The following is a 23,068-nucleotide window of genomic DNA, read 5'->3' on the forward strand; positions in this document are numbered from 1 at the left end:
GGTCGACTGACTGAGATGACTGAGATGAGTGGCTGATGCACCAGCTGTGCCTCCTACTGTGCCAACTTGCTGTGCTTTAGCTACCCGGCGCTCCACTCGTTGTTGTGAGCGTCGCTCTTCCGCCCTCCGTTGTTGTTGGAGGGCCCCCACATTATCACCACCACCATCATCACCACCACCATCACCACCATCATAACCACCACCACAAATACCATCATCACCACCACCATCATCACCACCACCACCACCATCATCATCACCACCACCATCACCACCATCATAACCATCACCACCACAAACACCATCACCACCACCATCATCATCACCACCATCATCACCAACACAACCGCCACCATCAATGTCTGTAGAACCACGAAAGAGTGATGTTTGAAAACAAAATTCAAAGTGTAAATTAAAATGGTTTAATTTCCTCGTGGGTACAAACGTCAGCTCGACGTTGTATTCCTCTATAACGACAATCATCACCATATTACAATGCAGAGCGCCTGTCAACATTCCCACGTCGCCAGATATCACCGCTACCAGAAGTATTATCTTTGTTGGGATCATGTTATAAAGTGTGTTATTGCTATGTGACAATGTGTTACTGGTACCATGTTATGAAGTGTTATTGATATGTGACAATGTGTTACTGGTACCATGTTATGAAGTGTTATTGATATGTGACAATGTGTTACTGGTACCATGTTATGAAGTGTTATTGATATGTGACAATGTGTTACTGGCACCATGTTATTAAGTGTTATTGCTATGTTACAATGTGTTACTGGTACCATGTTATGAAGTGTGTTATTGCTACGTGACAATGTGTTACTGGTACCATGTTATGAAGTGTTATTGATATGTGACAATGTGTTACTGGTACCATGTTATGAAGTGTTATTGATATGTGACAATGTGTTACTGGTACCATGTTATGAAGTGTTATTGATATGTGACAATGTGTTACTGTTACCATGTTATGAAGTGTTATTGATATGTGACAATGTGTTACTGGTACCATGTTATGAAGTGTTATTGCTATGTTACAATGTGTTACTGGTACCATGTTATGAAGTGTTATTGATATGTGACAATGTGTTACTGGTACCATGTTATGAAGTGTTATTGATATGTGACAATGTGTTACTGGTACCATGTTATGAAGTGTTATTGATATGTGACAATGTGTTACTGTTACCATGTTATGAAGTGTTATTGATATGTGACAATGTGTTACTGGTACCATGTTATGAAGTGTTATTGCTATGTTACAATGTGTTACTGGTACCATGTTATGAAGTGTTATTGATATGTGACAATGTGTTACTGGTACCATGTTATGAAGTGTTATTGATATGTGACAATGTGTTACTGGTACCATGTTATGAAGTGTTATTGATATGTGACAATTTGTTACTGGTACCATGTTATGAAGTGTTATTGATATGTGACAATGTGTTACTGTTACCATGTTATGAAGTGTTATTGATATGTGACAATGTGTTACTGGTACCATGTTATGAAGTGTTATTGATATGTGACAATGTGTTACTGGTACCATGTTATGAAGTGTTATTGATATGTGACAATGTGTTACTGTTACCATGTTATGAAGTGTTATTGATATGTGACAATGTGTTACTGGTACCATGTTATGAAGTGTTATTGCTATGTTACAATGTGTTACTGTTACCATGTTATGAAGTGTTATTGATATGTGACAATGTGTTACTGGTACCATGTTATGAAGTGTTATTGATATGTGACAATGTGTTACTGGTACCATGTTATGAAGTGTTATTGATATGTGACAATGTGTTACTGTTACCATGTTATGAAGTGTTATTGATATGTGACAATGTGTTACTGGTACCATGTTATGAAGTGTTATTGCTATGTTACAATGTGTTACTGGTACCATGTTATGAAGTGTTATTGATATGTGACAATGTGTTACTGGTACCATGTTATGAAGTGTTATTGATATGTGACAATGTGTTACTGGTACCATGTTATGAAGTGTTATTGATATGTGACAATGTGTTACTGTTACCATGTTATAAAGTGTTATTGATATGTGACAATGTGTTACTGGTACCATGTTATGAAGTGTTATTGATATGTGACAATGTGTTACTGGTACCATGTTATAAAATGTTATTGATATGTGACAATGTGTTACTGGTACCATGTTATGAAGTGTTATTGATATGTGACAATATTATTTTTGGTTCTTTCGGTAAAGTCACGTAGAAAGATAAAGTAATAAATTAAATAATAGCATAAGACGTTACTGTGTGCCTATGTGTTCATCTCTCTCTGTGTGTCTCTGTGTTATCTCTCTCTCTGCTTACGTGTCTGTGTGTGTGTCTCCTGTTATGTGTTTAATCTCTCTCTTAAATGTAACAATCTTTGGAAGAACACAATCAACCAGGTAGGGTGTTGACCGTTATGTTAGCCGAGTCTCTGTGTTGTATCCCGTTGTATTTCTAAGTTTACTAGGTTTGTTTTCTCTCTCATTTGTACCTGATGACGATTGCTTGTGTTGCTATCGAAACGTCGTGTGCTAGTATTTAATTTAGCATTTTCTCTTTCTACGTGACTTTACCGAAAGAACCAGAGAGTAATTCCTGCAGTAACGAAAGCGCCACATCAAATGTTACAATGTTACTGGTATGTTACAGTGTGTTATACTGGTAGGAACGAAGTGGGCCAGACCACCAATAGATTAATGTGTCCGTCCGTCCGACTGTCCGTCTGTCCGACAAGATGGCCGCCCGCCCCCCCCTGCGATCCGTGAACTAAATGAACTAAACAAGATGGCCGTCGCATCCGGCGCAGCCAATGACATCGCCTGTTGCAATCCTTGCTCTGTGGGCGCGCGAGTCAGTGGGGAGGGGGGTGTGGACGTCATCGCTCACCCCCCATGCACAAATCATTTTCTTTTTAACTCCTCTATACCCGGTCGATATCCCTGTACCGGTATTAGTATTATTCCTACCAGCCCACCCCGCAGGGTCCTGTTTGATATGTTAGAGTGTGTTACTGGTCCCATGTTATAAAGTGTGTTATTGATATGTTAGAGTGTGTTATTGATATGTTACAGTGTGTTGTTGATATGTTACAGTGTGTTGTTGATATGTTACAGTGCGTTGCTGGTACCATGTTACAATTTGAGTGCCTATGTTAACATTGTTTCCACTTTAAAGGAGAATTGAAAGTGCAAAAGTGTAAATCTAAAAATCTGGTTCGCCAGATGTCACTTCTACAACAATTAGTATTATTGTTGTTGGTATAATGTTTTACGATTTCAGTGCCTGTCAACATTGTTTCCACTTTTAAGGAGCATTTAAAGTGCAAAAGTGTAAATCTACAAATCATATTCGCCACATATCACTTCTACAATAATTAGCATTATTGTTGTTGGTATCATGTTTAACGATTTGTTATTGGTGTCAAGTTACAATTTTAGAGCCTCTGTCAAGATTGTTTCCACTTTTAAAGAAGCATTGAAAAGTGCAAAACGGATTTTAAAAAATCTTAACCTGTCCGTTGACGTTTCTGTATAAGACGACGACAATGATGATCGATTTAACGCGTAGGGTACGCTTTGCTGGTTCTTCACGTTCTGGAGATGCCACTGGTTCTTCACGTTCTGCAGATGTAGATGCCACCTCCTCCACCTCCACCATCCCCACCACCTCCTCCGCCTCCTCCACCTGCTCCACCTCCTCCACCTCCACCATCTCCTCGCCTCCTCCACCGCCTTCACCACCTCCACCACCTCCTCCACCTCCTCCTCCACCACCTCCACCACCTCCTCCACCACCTTCACCATCTCCACCACCTCCTCCACCTCCTCCATCTCCTCCTCCACCACCTCCTCCACCACCTCCTCCACCTCCTCCACCTCCTCCTCCACCACCTTCACATCCTCCACCTCCTCGACCACCTCCTCCTCCTCCACCTCCTCCACCTCCTCCTCCTCCACCTCCTCCTCCTCCTCCACCTCCTCCTCCACCTCCTCCACCACCTCCACCACCTCCTCTGCCTACTCCTCCACCTCCTCCACCTCCTCCACCTCCTCCTCCTCCACCTCCTCCACCTCCTCCTCCACCACCTTCACCTCCTCCACCTCCTCCTCCACCTTCACCACCTCTTCCACCTCCACCACCTCCTCCTCCTCCTCGTCCACCTCCTCCACCTCCACCTTCTTCCCCACCTTCACCTCCTCCACCACCTCTGCCCGCTCCGCTTTTTCACCTCCTCCACCTCCTCCTCCTCAAACTTCTCTCCCAGGGGAAGCTCCTTCCTGCGTGGACAGAGGCGGCACACGGCAGCACGAGGCACCGATTGGCCAGAGAGAGTGAGTGACGTGTGTAGTGTATAGTGTAGTGTATAGTGTAGTGTATAGTGTAGTGTATAGTGTAGTCTGTAGTGTATAGTGTAGTGTATAGTGTAGTGTGTAGTGTAGTGTATAGTGTAGTGTATAGTGTGTAGTGTATAGTGTAGTCTGTAGTGTATAGTGTAGTGTGTATAGTAGTGTATAGTTTAGTGTATAGTAGTGTATAGTGTAGTGTATAGTGTAGTGTATCATAGTGTATAGTGTAGTGTATAGTATATCATAGTGTATAGTGTAGTGTATAATGTAGTGTGTAGTGTATAGTGTAGTGTATAGTGTATCATTGTGTATAGTGTAGTGTATCGTAGTATATAGTGTAGTGTAGCGTGTAGCACTAAACACCTGGGCTCCAGCGCGTGCCTCTCCGCCCCCACCGCCCCCTCTTCGCCGTCAACGTCACAGGCAACGACGACGGCCATTGCCCCTGCCCCACCCAGCGCCTCCACTGTGTCGGGCAGCGGTCTCCGCAGCGTCTCGGGCAGCAGCCACGGCACGACGCTCGCCAGCGCCGACGTGCAGCCGTAGGCCGCCAGGGGCAGGGCCGGGACGACGTCGCCGGCCAGGATCACGAGGGGGGCCAGGAGACCTCCGATCCGCGCGGCCACTGAGCACGCGCCCAGACCGTTCTGCCTGAGCACGCCGCAGGTAACGTGGAGACACAGGTCCAGACACGGATAGACACGCCCAGGCACTCTCAGGTAATGTCCAGACAAGCCCAGGCAAAGTAGTGTATAGTGTAGTGTGTAGTGTATAGTGTAGTGTGTGGTATAGTGTAGTGTATAGTGTAGTAGTGTAGTGTATAGTAGTGTAGTGTATAGTGTAGTGTATAGTAGTGTATAGTAGGGTAGTGTATAGTAGGATAGTGTATAGTAGTGTAGTGTATAGTAGTGTAGTGTATAGTAGTGTAGTGTATAGTAGTGTAGTGTATAGTAGTGTATAGTGTAGTGTGTAGTGTAGTGTATAGTGTAGTGTATAGTAGTGTATAGTGTAGTGTATAGTAGTGTAGTGTATAGTAGTGTAGTGTATAGTGTAGTGTATAGTAGTGTATAGTGTAGTGTGTAGTGTAGTGTATAGTAGTGTAGTGTATAGTGGAGTGTAGTGTATAGTGTAGTGTATAGTAGTGTATAGTAGTGTAGTGTATAGTAGTGTAGTGTATAGTAGTGAATAGTGTAGTGTATAGTGTAGTGTATAGTATAGTGTATAGTAGTGTATAGTGTAGTGTTTAGTGTAGTGTGTATAGTAGTGTATAGTATAGTGTATAGTGTAATATATAGTGTAGTGTATAGTGTAGTGCATAGTGTAGTGCATAGTGAAGTGTATGTGTAGTGTAGTGTATAGTGTAGTGTATATATCATCTTCACCACCATCCTTCAACCACTCACCTCACCACGGTGGGGAAACTCTCGCTGGCGAAGAGGATGATGCAAGTGAAGGATGCTGAGAGAGCTCCCTTGCCCAGCACAACCACACAGGCACGGAGCGTCGTCATCTCTGCACAGAGACGCAGAGGAGGCAACGTCCACCCCGTGTAGCCTCGACAGGGGCTGTTGGGGCAAGTGCTGCGAGTAGCGCTGTGGCACTCACCCACTCAGTCACTCACTCGCTCACTCATCCACTCACTCAGTCAATCAATCAATCACTCACTCACCCACTCGCTCCCCCACTCACCCACTCACTCGCTCATTCACTCACCCACCCACTCACCCACTCGCTCACCCACTCACTCAATCCATCATTCACCCACTCATTCACCCACTCACTCAGTCACTCACTCACTCACCCACTCAGCCACTCACTCAGTCACTCAGTCACTCACCCACTCACCCACTCACTCAGTCACTCACTCACCCACTCACCCACTCATTCACCCACCCACCCAACTCACTCACCAACCCACCCACTCACTCACCCACCTACCCAATCAATCAATCACCCACCCACTCACCCACTCACTCACCAACCCACTCACTCACTCACCCACCAATCCACTCACCCCCCCCCCCACCTACCAAGCGGTACGATGAGCATCCCCAGCAGGGCGACGGCTGCGCTGAGTAGCGCTGCGCTCTGCGTGGCCCTGCGGCCAGCCAGCGCCATGCCCAGCAGCGCCAGCGGCTTGGCCGGGATGTCGATGGCGCCACTCACTTATCCACTCACTCACCTACCCACCCACCCACTCACCTACCCACTCACCTACCCACTCACTCACCTACCCACTCACCCATTCACCTACCCACTCACCCACTCACCCATTCACCTACCCACTCACCCACTCACCCACCCACTCACCTACCCACTCACCCACCCACTCACCTACCCACTCACCTACCCACTCACCCACCCACTCACTCACCAACCCACCCACTTACCCACTCACTCACTCACCCTCTCACCAACCCACCCTCTCACCAACCCACCCACTCACTCACCCACCCACTCACTCACCCACCCACTCACTCACCCACCCACTCACTCACCCACCACACCCCCCCACCCACTCACCCCCACCTACCAAGCGGTACGATGAGCATCCCCAGCAAGGCGACGGCTGCGCTGAGCAGCGCTGCGCTCTGCGTGGCCCTGCGGCCAGCCAGCGCCATGCCCAGCAGCGCCAGCGCCTTGGCCGGGATGTCGATGGCGCCGAAGACGAGCTGCATCAGGTAGACGTCGACGCCGAAACTCTGCAGGTTCAGGGCCACGCCGTAGTAGGAGAACGACGTCGTGAAGCTGGGGGCGGGGGGGCGGGGGGGCGGGTGGGCGGGTGGGCGAGCGAGTGAGTTGAGTGGATGGGTGAGTGAGTGAGTGGGTAAGTGAGTGAGTGAGTGGGTTGGTGAGTGGGTGAGTGAATGAGTGGTGAGTGGGTGATTGAGTGGGTGAGTGAGTGGGTGATTGAGTCGGTGAGTGAGTGGGTGAGTGGGTGAGTGAGCGTACAAGATGGCAGATAGAGCGAGTGTTCGTCTGCGTAGCTGCGGCTGCCGCAGGAGGTGATTGAGTGGGTGGGTGAGTGAGTGGGTGAGTGAGTGGGTGAGTGAGTGGGTGAGTGAGCGAGTCAGTTAGTGAGTGGGTGAGTGGTTGGGTGAGCGTACAAGATGGCAGACAGAGCGAGTGTTCGTCTGCGTAGCTGCGGCTGCCGCAGGAGGTCGATGGCTCCATGCCTCTTGGGCCGCCCGAGACTCCCCTCCTTGCCCATCGCTGCCCTCAGCATCTGAGAAGCAGAGCACAGAGACCCACAGAGACCCTTAGAGACCCACAGACACCTATAGAAACCCACAGAGACTCACAGAGACCCTTAGAGACCCACAGACACCTATAGAAACCCACAGAGACCCACAGAGACCCTTAGAGACTCACAGAGACCCTTAGAGACCCACAGACACCTATAGAAACCCACAGAGACCCACAGATACCCTTAGAGACCCACAGAGACCCCTAGAGACCCACAGAGACCCACAAAGACACACAGAGACCCACATAGTTGACACAGAGACCCACAGAGACCCACAGAGTTGACACAGAAACCTATAGAAACCAGAGGTGTGGACTCGAGTCATGTGACTTGGACTCGAGTCAGACTCGAGTCATGAATTTGATGACTTGCGACTCGACTTGGACTTGCATAACAATGACTTTGTCCCACCTATGAGATGTGGACTCGAGTCATGTGACTTGGACTCGAGTCAGACTCGAGTCATGAATTTGATGACTTGCGACTCGACTTGGACTTGCATAACAATGACTTTGTCCCACCTCTGATAGAAACCCCTCCCACCCCCACCTGGAGGCTGAGCTTGTCCCCCTGAGACTCACAGAGATCCACAGACACCTATAGAAACCCACAGAAACCCACAGAGACCCATAGAAACCCACAGAGACCTATAAAAACCCACAGAGACCCACAGAGTTGACACAGAGACCCACAGAGACCCATAGAGACCCACAGAGACCCACAAAGACACACAGAGACCCACATAGTTGACACAGAGACCCACAGAGACCCACAGAGTTGACACAGAAACCTATAGAAACCAGAGGTGTGGACTCGAGTCATGTGACTTGGACTCGAGTCAGACTCGAGTCATGAATTTGATGACTTGCGACTCGACTTGGACTTGCATAACAATGACTTTGTCCCACCTATGAGATGTGGACTCGAGTCATGTGACTTGGACTCGAGTCAGACTCGAGTCATGAATTTGATGACTTGCGACTCGACTTGGACTTGCATAACAATGACTTTGTCCCACCTCTGATAGAAACCCCTCCCACCCCCACCTGGAGGCTGAGCTTGTCCCCCTGAGACTCACAGAGATCCACAGACACCTATAGAAACCCACAGAAACCCACAGAGACCCATAGAAACCCACAGAGACCTATAAAAACCCACAGAGACCCACAGAGTTGACACAGAGACCCACAGAGACCCATAGAGACCCACAGAGACCCACAGAGTTGACACAGAGACCCACAGAGTTGACACAGAGACCCACAGAGACCCACAGAGTTGACACAGAAACCCACAGAGACACCTGCAGACTGAGCTTGTCCCCCTGAGCTCGGCGTCCGTTGACTTTGGCGACGAAGCGAAGCTCCTTGAGGGCCGCCTCGAAGCGGCCGCGTTGAATCAGCCAGCGAGCAGATTCGGGGGTGAACCTGTGGGGGGGGGGGGGGGGGGTGAGTGGGTGGGTGAGTGGGTGACTGACTGAGTGACTGATTGAGTGACTGACTGAGTGAGTGACTGAGTGACTGACTGAGTGACTGACTGAGTGACTAACTGAGTGACTGACTGACTGAGTGACTGACTGTGTGACTGAGTGACTGACTGAGTGACTGAGTGACGGACTGAGTGACTGACTGTGTGACTGAGTGACTGACTGACTGAGTGACTGACTGAGTGACTGACTGAGTAAATAACTGAGTGACTAACTGAGTGACTGACTGACTGACTGAGTTACTGAGTGACTGACTGAGTGACTGAGTGACTGACTGACTGACTGAGTGACTGAGTCACTGACTGTGTGACTGACTGAGTGACTGACTGAGTGACTGACTGAGTAACTGAGTAAATAACTGAGTGACTGACTGAGTAAATAACTGAGTGACTAACTGAGTGGCTGAGTGACTGACTTAGTGACTCACCACGACCAGAGGAAGAAGACGAAGTAGGGGACTGAGATGACTAACTGAGTGACTGACTGACTGACTGAGTGACTGACTGACTGACTGAGTGACTGACTGAGTGACTGAGTGACTGACTGAGTGACTGAGTGACTGACTGACTGAGTGACTGAGTGACTGACTGAGTGACTGAGTGACTGACTGAGTGACTGACTGAGTGACTGAGTGACTGACTGAGTGACTGACTGACTGAGTGACTGAGTCACTGACTGTGTGACTGAGTGACTGAGTGACTGACTGAGTAACTGAGTAAATAACTGAGTGACTGAGTGACTGACTGAGTAAATAACTGAGTGACTAACTGAGTGGCTGAGTGACTGACTGAGTGACTCACCACAACCAGAGGAAGAAGACGAAGTAGGGGACCGAGATGAGTGGCTGAGTGACTGAGTGACTGACTGAGTGACTGAGTGACTGACTGAGTGACTGACTGAGTAAATAACTGACTAACTGAGTGACTAACTGAGTGACTGACTGAGTGACTCACCACGACCAGAGGAAGAAGACGAAGTAGGGGACCGAGATGACGATCTGCAAGAGGCGCCAATCGCGGATTCCAAACGCCAAACCGGCCAGTAGCAACTGCCCGGCCGTGTAGACGCCTCCACTCACGCCGCTGTAGAGCTCTCGGTGGCGGGGAGACAGCCACTCTACGCCTGGTGGTGGTGGGGTGGTGGGTGGGGGGGTGGGTGGGTGAGTGGGTGGGTGGGTGGGTGAGTGGGTGGGTGGGTGACTCACTGACTGACTGAGTGACTGAGTGATTGATTGAGTGACTGACTGTGTGATTGATTGGGTAGGTGAGTGATGGACTGAGTGATTGATTGGGTAGGTGAGTGAGTGACTGAGTGATTGATTGGGTAGGTGAGTGAGTGACTGACTGAGTGACTGAGTGACTGACTCCCTGAGTGAGTTACTGAGTGACTGACTGAGTGACTGACTCACTGGCTGACTGACTCACTGAGTGACTCACTGACTGACTGACTCACTGACTGACTGAGTGACTGACTGACTGAGTGAGTGACTCACAGAGTGAGTGATTGATTGGGTAGGTGACTGACTGACTGACTCACTGAGTGAGTGACTCACAGAGTGAGTGATTGATTGGGTAGGTGACTGACTGACTGACTCACTGACTGACTCACTAACTCACTGACTGACTGACTCACTCACTGGCTGACTGACTCACACAGTGCGAGCCTGTTGAGCAGCATGCCCGTGGTGGCCACGCCGACCAGGAAGCGGCACGCCACGTAGGGTCCCAGCGAGGTGGTGAGTGACTGAGTGACTGACTGAGTGACTGAGTGACTGACTAAGTGACTGAGTGACTGGGTGAGTGACTGATTGAGTGATTGACTGACTGATTGATTGGGTAGATGATTGAGTGAGTGAGTGGCTGACTGACTGACTGAGTGAGTGACTGAGTGAGTGACTGATTGGGTAGGTGAGTGATGGACTGAGTGATTGATTGGGTAGGTGAGTGAGTGACTGACTGAGTGATTGATTGGGTAGGTGAGTGAGTGACTGACTGAGTGACTGAGTGACTGACTCCCTGAGTGAGTTACTGAGTGACTGACTGAGTGACTGACTCACTGGCTGACTGACTCACTGAGTGACTCACTGACTGATTGACTGACTCACTGACTGACTGAGTAACTGACTGACTGAGTGAGTGACTCACAGAGTGAGTGATTGATTGGGTAGGTGACTGACTGACTGACTCACTGAGTGAGTGACTCACAGAGTGAGTGATTGATTGGGTAGGTGACTGACTGACTGACTCACTGACTGACTCACTAACTCACTGACTGACTGACTCACTCACTGGCTGACTGACTCACACAGTGCGAGCCTGTTGAGCAGCATGCCCGTGGTGGCCACGCCGACCAGGAAGCGGCACGCCACGTAGGGTCCCAGCGAGGTGGTGAGTGACTGAGTGACTGACTGAGTGACTGACTAAGTGACTGGGTGAGTGACTGATTGAGTGATTGACTGACTGATTGATTGGGTAGATGATTGAGTGAGTGAGTGAGTGACTGACTGACTGAGTGAGTGAGTGACTGAGTGAGTGAGTGAGTGACTGATTGGGTAGGTGAGTGACTGAGTGACTGACTGACTGACTCACTGACTTACTGACTGAGTGAGTGATTGATTGGGTAGATGATTGAGTGAGTGAGTGACTGACTCACTGAGTGAGTTACTGAGTGACTGAGTGACTGACTGAGTGAGTGACTGAGTGACTGAGTGACTGACTGATTGAGTGATTGACTGAGTGATTGATTGGGTAGATGATTGAGTGAGTGAGTGAGTGACTGACTGAGTGAGTGACTGAGTGAGTGACTGATTGGGTAGGTGAGTGACTGAGTGACTGACTGACTCACTGACTCACTGACTGAGTGATTGATTGGGTAGATGATTGACTGAGTGACTGACTGAGTGACTGACTGAGTGACTGACTGAGTGACTGACTCACTGACTCACTAACTCACACAGTGCCAGGCTGTTGAGCAGCATGCCGGTGGTGGCCACGCCCACCAGGAAGCGGCACGCCACGTAGGGTCCCAGCGAGGAGGTGAGTGACTGAGTGACTGAGTGACTGGCTGAGTGACTGACTGAGTGTGTGAGTGATTGAGTGACTGACTGATTGAGTGATTGACTGAGTGATTGATTGGGTAGATGATTGAGTGACTGACTGAGTGACTGACTGAGTGACTGACTCACTAACTCACTGACTGACTCACTGACTGAGTGACTGACTGACTGACTCACTGACTGACTGACTCACTCACTGACTCACTCACTGACTGAGTGACTCACACAGTGCCAGGCTGTTGAGCAGCATGCCGGTGGTGGCCACGCCCACCAGGAAGCGGCACGCCACGTAGGGTCCCAGCGAGGTGGTGAGTGACTGAGTGACTGAGTGAGTGACTGAGTGACTGGCTGAGTGACTGACTGAGTGGGTGAGTGATTGAGTGACTGACTGATTGAGTGATTGACTGAGTGATTGATTGGGTAGATGATTGACCGACTGACTGAGTGACTGACTCACTAACTCACTGACTAACTCACTGACTGAGTGACTCACTGACTGACTGAGTGACTGACTGAGTGACTGACTCACTCACTGACTCACTCACTGACTGAGTGACTCACAGAGTGTCAAGCTGTTGAGCAGCATGCCGGTGGTGGCCACGCCCACCAGGAAGCGGCACGCCACGTAGGGGCCCAGCGAGGTGGTGAGTGACTGAGTGACTGACTGAGTGGGTGAGTGATTGAGTGACTGACTGAGTGACTGACTGAGTGACTGAGTGTGTGACTGACTGACTCACTGAGTAACTGACTCACTCAGTGACTGAGTGACTCACTGACTCACTGACTGAGTGACTGACTGAGTGACTGACTGAGTGACTGAGTGACTGGCTGACTGAGTGACTGACTGAGTGACTGACTCACTAACTCACTGACTGACTCACTGACTGAGTGACTGACTGACTCACTGAGTGACTGACTGAGTGACTGACTGACTGAGTGACTGACTGAGTGGCTGACTCACAGAGTGAGTGATTGGGTAGGTGACTGACTGAGTGACTGAGTGACTGACTGAGTGACTCACTGACTGAGTGAGTGACTGACTCACTGACTGACTGACTCACTCACTGACTCACTCACTGACTGAGTGACTCACACAGTGCCAGGCTGTTGAGCAGCATGCCGGTGGTGGCCACGCCCACCAGGAAGCGGCACGCCACGTAGGGGCCCAGCGAGGAGGTGAGTGACTGAGTGACTGAGTGAGTGACTGAGTGGGTGAGTGATTGAGTGACTGACTGAGTGATTGACTGAGTGATTGATTGGGTAGATGAATGAGTGACTGACTGAGTGACTGACTGAGTGACTGACTCACTAACTCACTGACTGACTGACTCACTGAGTGACTCACTGACTGACTCACTCGCTAACTCACACAGTGCGAGGCTGTTGAGCAGCATGCCGGTGGTGGCCACGCCCACCAGGAAGCGGCACGCCACGTAGGGGCCCAGCGAGGAGGTGAGTGACTGAGTGACTGAGTGAGTGACTGAGTGGGTGAGTGATTGAGTGACTGACTGAGTGATTGACTGAGTGATTGATTGGGTAGATGAATGAGTGACTGACTGAGTGACTGACTGAGTGACTGACTCACTAACTCACTGACTGACTGACTGACTCACTGAGTGACTCACTGACTGACTCACTCGCTAACTCACACAGTGCGAGGCTGTTGAGCAGCATGCCGGTGGTGGCCACGCCCACCAGGAAGCGGCACGCCACGTAGGGGCCCAGCGAGGAGGTGAGTGACTGAGTGACTGAGTGAGTGACTGAGTGGGTGAGTGATTGAGTGACTGACTGAGTGATTGACTGAGTGATTGATTGGGTAGATGAATGAGTGACTGACTGAGTGACTGACTGAGTGACTGACTCACTAACTCACTGACTGACTGACTCACTGAGTGACTCACTGACTGACTCACTCGCTAACTCACACAGTGCGAGGCTGTTGAGCAGCATGCCGGTGGTGGCCACGCCCACCAGGAAGCGGCACGCCACGTAGGGGCCCAGCGAGGAGGTGAGTGACTGAGTGACTGAGTGAGTGACTGAGTGGGTGAGTGATTGAGTGACTGACTGAGTGATTGACTGAGTGATTGATTGGGTAGATGAATGAGTGACTGACTGAGTGACTGACTGAGTGACTGACTCACTAACTCACTGACTGACTGACTGACTCACTGAGTGACTCACTGACTGACTCACTCGCTAACTCACACAGTGCGAGGCTGTTGAGCAGCATGCCGGTGGTGGCCACGCCCACCAGGAAGCGGCACGCCACGTAGGGGCCCAGCGAGGAGGTGAGTGACTGAGTGGCTGAGTGAGTGACTGAGTGGGTGAGTGATTGAGTGACTGACTGAGTGATTGACTGAGTGATTGATTGGGTAGATGAATGAGTGACTGACTGAGTGACTGACTGAGTGACTGACTCACTAACTCACTGACTGACTGACTCACTGAGTGACTCACTGACTGACTCACTCGCTAACTCACACAGTGCGAGGCTGTTGAGCAGCATGCCGGTGGTGGCCACGCCCACCAGGAAGCGGCACGCCACGTAGGGGCCCAGCGAGGAGGTGAGTGACTGAGTGACTGAGTGAGTGACTGAGTGGGTGAGTGATTGAGTGACTGACTGAGTGATTGACTGAGTGATTGATTGGGTAGATGAATGAGTGACTGACTGAGTGACTGACTGAGTGACTGACTCACTAACTCACTGACTGACTGACTGACTCACTGAGTGACTCACTGACTGACTCACTCGCTAACTCACACAGTGCGAGGCTGTTGAGCAGCATGCCGGTGGTGGCCACGCCCACCAGGAAACGGCACGCCACGTAGGGGCCCAGCGAGGAGGTGAGTGACTGAGTGACTGAGTGAGTGACTGAGTGGGTGAGTGATTGAGTGACTGACTGAGTGATTGACTGAGTGATTGATTGGGTAGATGAATGAGTGACTGAGTGACTGACTGAGTGACTGACTCACTAACTCACTGACTGACTGACTGACTCACTGAGTGACTCACTGACTGACTCACTCGCTAACTCACACAGTGCGAGGCTGTTGAGCAGCATGCCGGTGGTGGCCACGCCCACCAGGAAGCGGCACGCCACGTAGGGGCCCAGCGAGGAGGTGAGTGACTGAGTGACTGAGTGAGTGACTGAGTGGGTGAGTGATTGAGTGACTGACTGAGTGATTGACTGAGTGATTGATTGGGTAGATGAATGAGTGACTGACTGAGTGACTGACTGAGTGACTGACTGAGTGACTGACTCACTAACTCATTGACTGACTGACTGACTCACTGAGTGACTCACTGACTGACTCACTCGCTAACTCACACAGTGCGAGGCTGTTGAGCAGCATGCCGGTGGTGGCCACGCCCACCAGGAAGCGGCACGCCACGTAGGGGCCCAGCGAGGAGGTGAGTGACTGAGTGACTGAGTGAGTGACTGAGTGGGTGAGTGATTGAGTGACTGACTGAGTGATTGACTGAGTGATTGATTGGGTAGATGAATGAGTGACTGACTGAGTGACTGACTGAGTGACTGACTCACTAACTCACTGACTGACTGACTGACTCACTGAGTGACTCACTGACTGACTCACTCGCTAACTCACACAGTGCGAGGCTGTTGAGCAGCATGCCGGTGGTGGCCACGCCCACCAGGAAGCGGCACGCCACGTAGGGGCCCAGCGAGGAGGTGAGTGACTGAGTGACTGAGTGAGTGACTGAGTGGGTGAGTGATTGAGTGACTGACTGAGTGATTGACTGAGTGATTGATTGGGTAGATGAATGAGTGACTGACTGAGTGACTGACTGAGTGACTGACTCACTAACTCACTGACTGACTGACTCACTGAGTGACTCACTGACTGACTCACTCGCTAACTCACACAGTGCGAGGCTGTTGAGCAGCATGCCGGTGGTGGCCACGCCCACCAGGAAGCGGCACGCCACGTAGGGGCCCAGCGAGGAGGTGAGTGACTGAGTGACTGAGTGAGTGACTGAGTGGGTGAGTGATTGAGTGACTGACTGAGTGATTGACTGAGTGATTGATTGGGTAGATGAATGAGTGACTGACTGAGTGACTGACTGAGTGACTGACTCACTAACTCACTGACTGACTGACTGACTCACTGAGTGACTCACTGACTGACTCACTCGCTAACTCACACAGTGCGAGGCTGTTGAGCAGCATGCCGGTGGTGGCCACGCCCACCAGGAAACGGCACGCCACGTAGGGGCCCAGCGAGGAGGTGAGTGACTGAGTGACTGAGTGAGTGACTGAGTGGGTGAGTGATTGAGTGACTGACTGAGTGATTGACTGAGTGATTGATTGGGTAGATGAATGAGTGACTGAGTGACTGACTGAGTGACTGACTCACTAACTCACTGACTGACTGACTGACTCACTGAGTGACTCACTGACTGACTCACTCGCTAACTCACACAGTGCGAGGCTGTTGAGCAGCATGCCGGTGGTGGCCACGCCCACCAGGAAGCGGCACGCCACGTAGGGGCCCAGCGAGGAGGTGAGTGACTGAGTGACTGAGTGAGTGACTGAGTGGGTGAGTGATTGAGTGACTGACTGAGTGATTGACTGAGTGATTGATTGGGTAGATGAATGAGTGACTGACTGAGTGACTGACTGAGTGACTGACTCACTAACTCATTGACTGACTGACTGACTCACTGAGTGACTCACTGACTGACTCACTCGCTAACTCACACAGTGCGAGGCTGTTGAGCAGCATGCCGGTGGTGGCCACGCCCACCAGGAAGCGGCACGCCACGTAGGGGCCCAGCGAGGAGGTGAGTGACTGAGTGAGTGACTGAGTGGGTGAGTGATTGAGTGACTGACTGAGTGATTGACTGAGTGATTGATTGGGTAGATGAATGAGTGACTGACTGAGTGACTGACTGAGTGACTGACTCACTAACTCACTGACTGACTGACTCACTGAGTGACTCACTGACTGACTCACTCGCTAACTCACACAGTGCGAGGCTGTTGAGCAGCATGCCGGTGGTGGCCACGCCCACCAGGAAGCGGCACGCCACGTAGGGGCCCAGCGAGGAGGTGAGTGACTGAGTGACTGAGTGACTGAGTGAGTGACTGAGTGGGTGAGTGATTGAGTGACTGACTGAGTGATTGATTGGGTAGATGATTGAGTGACTGACTGAGTGACTGACTGAGTGACTGACTCACTAACTCACTGAGTGACTCACTCACTGACTCACTCGCTAACTCACAGAGTGCGAGGCTGTTGAGCAGCATGCCGGTGGTGGCCACGCCCACCAGGAAGCGGCACGCCACGTAGGGGCCCAGCGAGGAGGTGAGTGACTGAGTGACTGAGTGACTGAGTGAGTGACTGAGTGGGTGAGTGATTGAGTGACTGACTGAGTGATTGATTGGGTAGATGATTGAGTGACTGACTGAGTGACTGACTGAGTGACTGACTCACTAACTCACTGAGTGACTCACTCACTGACTCACTCGCTAACTCACAGAGTGCGAGGCTGTTGAGCAGCATGCCGGTGGTGGCCACGCCCACCAGGAAGCGGCACGCCACGTAGGGGCCCAGCGAGGCGGTGCACGCGGCCGCGGTGCCGCTCGACGCCAGCAGCAGGTGGGAGAGCGACACCACTCGCTTGCGGCCCAGCCTGGTCACGTGGGCGGGGGGGGCACAGGTGGGTGGGGGCATGGGGGGAGGGGCACAGGTGGGTGGGGGCATGGGGGGAGGGGGGGCATGGGGGGGAGGGGGGGCATGGGGGGGAGGGGGGCATGGGGGGAGGGGGGGGCATGGGGGGAGGGGGGGGCATGGGGGGAGGGGCATGGGGGGGAGGGGGGGCATGGGGGGAGGGGGGGCATGGGGGGGAGGGGGGCATGGGGGGAGGGGGGGGCATGGGGGGAGGGGCATGGGGGGGAGGGGGGGCATGGGGGAGGGGGGGGCATGGGGGGAGGGGGGGGCATGGGGGGAGGGGGGGGCATGGGGGGAGGGGGGGCATGGGGGGGAGGGGGGCATGGGGGGAGGGGGGGGCATGGGGGGAGGGGGGGGCATGGGGGGAGGGGCATGGGGGGGAGGGGGGCATGGGGGGAGGGGGGGGCATGGGGGGAGGGGGGGGCATGGGGGGAGGGGCATGGGGGGGAGGGGGGGCATGGGGGAGGGGGGGCATGGGGGGGAGGGGGGGCATGGGGGAGGGGGGGGCATGGGGGGAGGGGCATGGGGGGGGGGGGGCATGGGGGGGGGGGGCATGGGGGGGAGGGGGGGCATGGGGGAGGGGCATGGGGGAGGGGGGGGCATGGGGGGAGGGGCATGGGGGGGGGGGGGGCATGGGGGGGGGGGGAGGGGGGGTGGGGGGCATGGGGGGGAGGGGGGGCATGAGGGAGGGGGGGGCATGGGGGGGGCATGGGGGGGGGGGGGGCATGGGGGGTGTGAGACGTGGGGGTCGGCGGGGGGGGTCTGGGGGAGACCGCGGGGTCACGTGGGGGGGTCAGAGGTCGCTACCTCACAGGCAAAGTGCGCCCAGGTAGCCTCGCACGGGGTGTACGGGCAAGTGCTATTCGCCACCATCACCACCCCCATCACCCCCATCACCACCATCACCATCACCACCCCCATCACCACAATCACCTCCACCACCCCCATCTCTACCATTACCACCCCCATCACCCCCCCCCCCCCCCCCCACCATCACCCCCATCACCACCATCACCCCCATCACCAGTCCCATCACCACCCCCATCACCACCGCCATCCCCACCACCACCCCCCACCACCCCCACCACCATCACCACCATCACCACCATCACCACCACCACCATCACTACCCCCATCACCACCCCCATCACCACCATCACCCCCATCACCATCACCACCCCCATCACCAGTCCCATCACCACCCCCATCACCACCGCCATCCCCACCACCACCCCCCACCACCCCCACCACCATCACCACCATCACCACCATCACCACCACCACCATCACTACCCCCATCACCACCCCCATCACCACCATCACCCCCATCACCATCACCACCCCCATCACCACCCCCATCACCTGTCACCGAGTGGTCCCAGGATGAAAGCTCCGACCAGGAGTCCGGTCATGTAGAGAGTCTGAGCCAGCTGCTTCAGCGGGGCTCGCGTACACACCAGATCCCACTACACACACACACACACAGTCACACACACACAGACAGTCACACACACACAGTCACACACACACAGACACACACACAGACACACACACACAGACACACACACAGTCACACACACACACAGACACACACACAGTCACACACACAGACACACACACAGACACACACACAGTCACACACACACAGACACACACACAGACACACACACAGTCACACACACACAGACACATACACACAGTCACACACACAGACAGTCACACACACACAGACACACACAGACACACACACACACAGACACACACAGACACACACACACACAGACACACACACAGTCACACACACAGACACACACACACAGACACACACACACAGACACACACACAGTCACACACACAGACACACACACAGACACACACACAGTCACACACACACAGACACACACACAGACACACACACAGTCACACACACACAGACACATACACACAGTCACACACACAGACAGTCACACACACACAGACACACACAGACACACACACACACAGACACACACAGACACACACACACACAGACACACACACAGTCACACACACAGACACACACACACAGACACACACACACAGACACACACACAGTTACACACACAGACACACACAGACACACACACACAGACACACACACAGACCCACACACAGTCACAGACACACACACACGCAGTCACACACACACACACAGTCACACACACATAGTCACACACACACAGACACACACACACACACACACAGACACACACACAGTCACACACACACAGACACACACACACAGACACACACACACACAGACACACACACAGTCACAGACACACACACAGTCACACAGACAGACACACAGACACACACACAGACACACACACACACAGTCACACACACACACACCAGATCCCACTACACACACAGACACACACACAGACACACACACACAGTCACACACACAGACACACACACACACACAGTCACACACACACACCAGATCCCACTACACACACACAGAAACAGTCACACACAGTCACACACACAGTCACACACAGTCACACACACAGTCACACACACACACAGACACACACACAGTCACACACACAGAAACACACACAGTCACACACAGAGACACACACACAGACACACACACAGACACACACACAGACACACACAGACACACAGTCACACAGACACACACACACAGTCACACACACACAATCACACACGCACACCAGATCCCACTACACACACAGAGACACAGTCACACACAGTCACACACACACACACAGTCACACACACACAGTCACACACACAGACACACACACACAGTCACACACACAGTCACACACACACAGACACACACAGTCACACACACATAGTCACACACACAGTCACACACACACAGACACACACAGTCACACACACACAGTCACACACACAGACACACACACACACACAGTCACACACACAGACACACACAGTCACACACACACACAGTCCCACACACACAGTCACACACAGACACACACATAGTCACACACACACACACAGTCACACACACAGTCAAACAGACACACACACACAGTCACACACACAGTCAAACAGACACACACAGCCACTCACTCACCCACTCACACACACACAGCCACTCACTCACCCACTCACACACACACAGCCACTCACCCACTCACACACACACAGCCACTCACCCACTCACACACACAGCCACTCACCCACTCACACACACACAGCCACTCACTCACTCAAACACACACACAGCCACTCACACACACACACAGCCACTCACCCACTCAAACACACACACAGCCACTCACCCACTCACACACACACACAGCCACTCACTCACCCACTCACACACACACATCCACTCACCCACTCACACACACACACAGCCACTCACCCACTCAAACAGACACCCACTCACTCACCAACTCACACAGACACACACAGCCACTCACACACAGCCACTCACAGCCACTCACCCACTCACTAACTCACACCGACACACACAGCCACTCACACACAGCCACTCACTCACCCACTCACACACACAGCCACTCACCCACTCACACACACACACAGCCACTCACCCACTCACACACACACACAGCCACTCACCCACTCACACACACACAGCCACTCACCCACTCACACACACACACACACAGCCACTCACCCACTCACACACACACACAGCCACTCACTCACCCACTCACACACACACAGCCACTCACCCACTCAATCAGACACCCACTCACTCACCAACTCACACAGACACACACAGCCACTCACACACAGCCACTCACTCACCCACTCACACACACACAGCCACTCACCCACTCAAACAGACACCCACTCATTCACCAACTCACACAGACACACACAGCCACTCACACACAGCCACTCACTCACCCACTCACACACACACAGCCACTCACCCACTCACACACACACAGCCACTCACTCACCCACTCACTCACACACAGCCACTCACTCACCCACTCACACACACAGCCACTCACCCACTCACACACACACACAGCCACTCACCCACTCAAACAGACACACACTCACTCACCAACTCACACAGACACACACAGCCACTCACACACAGCCACTCACCCACTCACACACACACACAGCCACTCACCCACTCAAACAGACACCCACTCATTCACCAACTCACACAGACACACACAGCCACTCACACACAGCCACTCACCCACTCACACACACACAGCCACTCACCCACTCACACACACACAGCCACTCACTCACCCACTCACTCACACACAGCCACTCACTCACCCACTCACACACACAGCCACTCACCCACTCACACACACACACAGCCACTCACCCACTCAAACAGACACCCACTCACTCACCAACTCACACAGACACACACAGCCACTCACACACAGCCACTCACTCACCCACTCACACACACAGCCACTCACACACAGCCACTCACTCACCCACTCACACACACAGCCACTCACACACTCACACACACACACAGCCACTCACCCACTCAAACAGACACCCACTCACTCACCAACTCACACAGACACACACAGCCACTCACACACAGCCACTCACTCACCCACTCACACACACAGCCACTCACACACAGCCACTCACTCACCCACTCACACACACAGCCACTCACACACAGCCACTCACTCACCCACTCACACACACACAGCCACTCACCCACTCACACACACACACAGCCACTCACCCACTCACTCACACACACAGCCACTCACACACAGCCACTCACTCACACACACAGCCACTCACTTACGCATGATTATTCTACTCACGATGATGATTCTGCTGCTGATGATGATGATTGTTGCGATGATGATGATGATTCTTCTGATGATGATTCTGCTAACGATGACGATTCTGCTGCTGCTGCTGCTCATGATGAGGATGATTGTTCCGATGATGATTCTGCTGCTGATGATGATGATTGTTGCGATGATGATGATTCTTCTGCTGATTATTCTGATGATGATTCTGCTAACGACGACGATTCTGCTGCTGTTCATGATGATGATGATTGTTCCGATGATGATTTTGCTGCTGCCGATGAGGATGAGGATGATTGTTGCGATCATGATGTTGATGATGATGAAGATTGAGGAGGAGATCTCACCTCCGTCACGATGGTAGACTGAT

General features: G+C 52.3%; 1 protein-coding gene across 1 annotated transcript in view; it reads right to left on the reverse strand.

The window, feature by feature from the left end:
• Positions 1–4,227: 4,227 nt before the first annotated feature.
• Positions 4,228–23,068, reverse strand: part of LOC144953171 (solute carrier family 22 member 6-like) — a 19,793-nt gene continuing 952 nt past the window's right edge. Inside the window, exons 1-11 of the mRNA XM_078883729.1 lie at positions 23,046–23,068; positions 19,226–19,329; positions 17,671–17,825; positions 17,415–17,498; positions 10,068–10,236; positions 8,932–9,055; positions 7,492–7,610; positions 6,918–7,132; positions 5,788–5,896; positions 4,748–5,035; positions 4,228–4,315 (exon numbers count right to left, since the gene is read on the reverse strand). The exon at positions 23,046–23,068 is cut by the window's right edge and continues 952 nt beyond it. Coding sequence (XP_078739855.1) covers positions 4,228–4,315; positions 4,748–5,035; positions 5,788–5,896; positions 6,918–7,132; positions 7,492–7,610; positions 8,932–9,055; positions 10,068–10,236; positions 17,415–17,498; positions 17,671–17,825; positions 19,226–19,329; positions 23,046–23,068 — 1,478 coding nt within the window. The remainder of the gene's footprint in view (positions 4,316–4,747; positions 5,036–5,787; positions 5,897–6,917; positions 7,133–7,491; positions 7,611–8,931; positions 9,056–10,067; positions 10,237–17,414; positions 17,499–17,670; positions 17,826–19,225; positions 19,330–23,045) is intronic.

The sequence above is a fragment of the Lampetra fluviatilis genome, chromosome 72 (genome assembly GCF_964198595.1).
Source record: "Lampetra fluviatilis chromosome 72, kcLamFluv1.1, whole genome shotgun sequence".
Taxonomy (NCBI): domain Eukaryota; kingdom Metazoa; phylum Chordata; class Hyperoartia; order Petromyzontiformes; family Petromyzontidae; genus Lampetra; species Lampetra fluviatilis.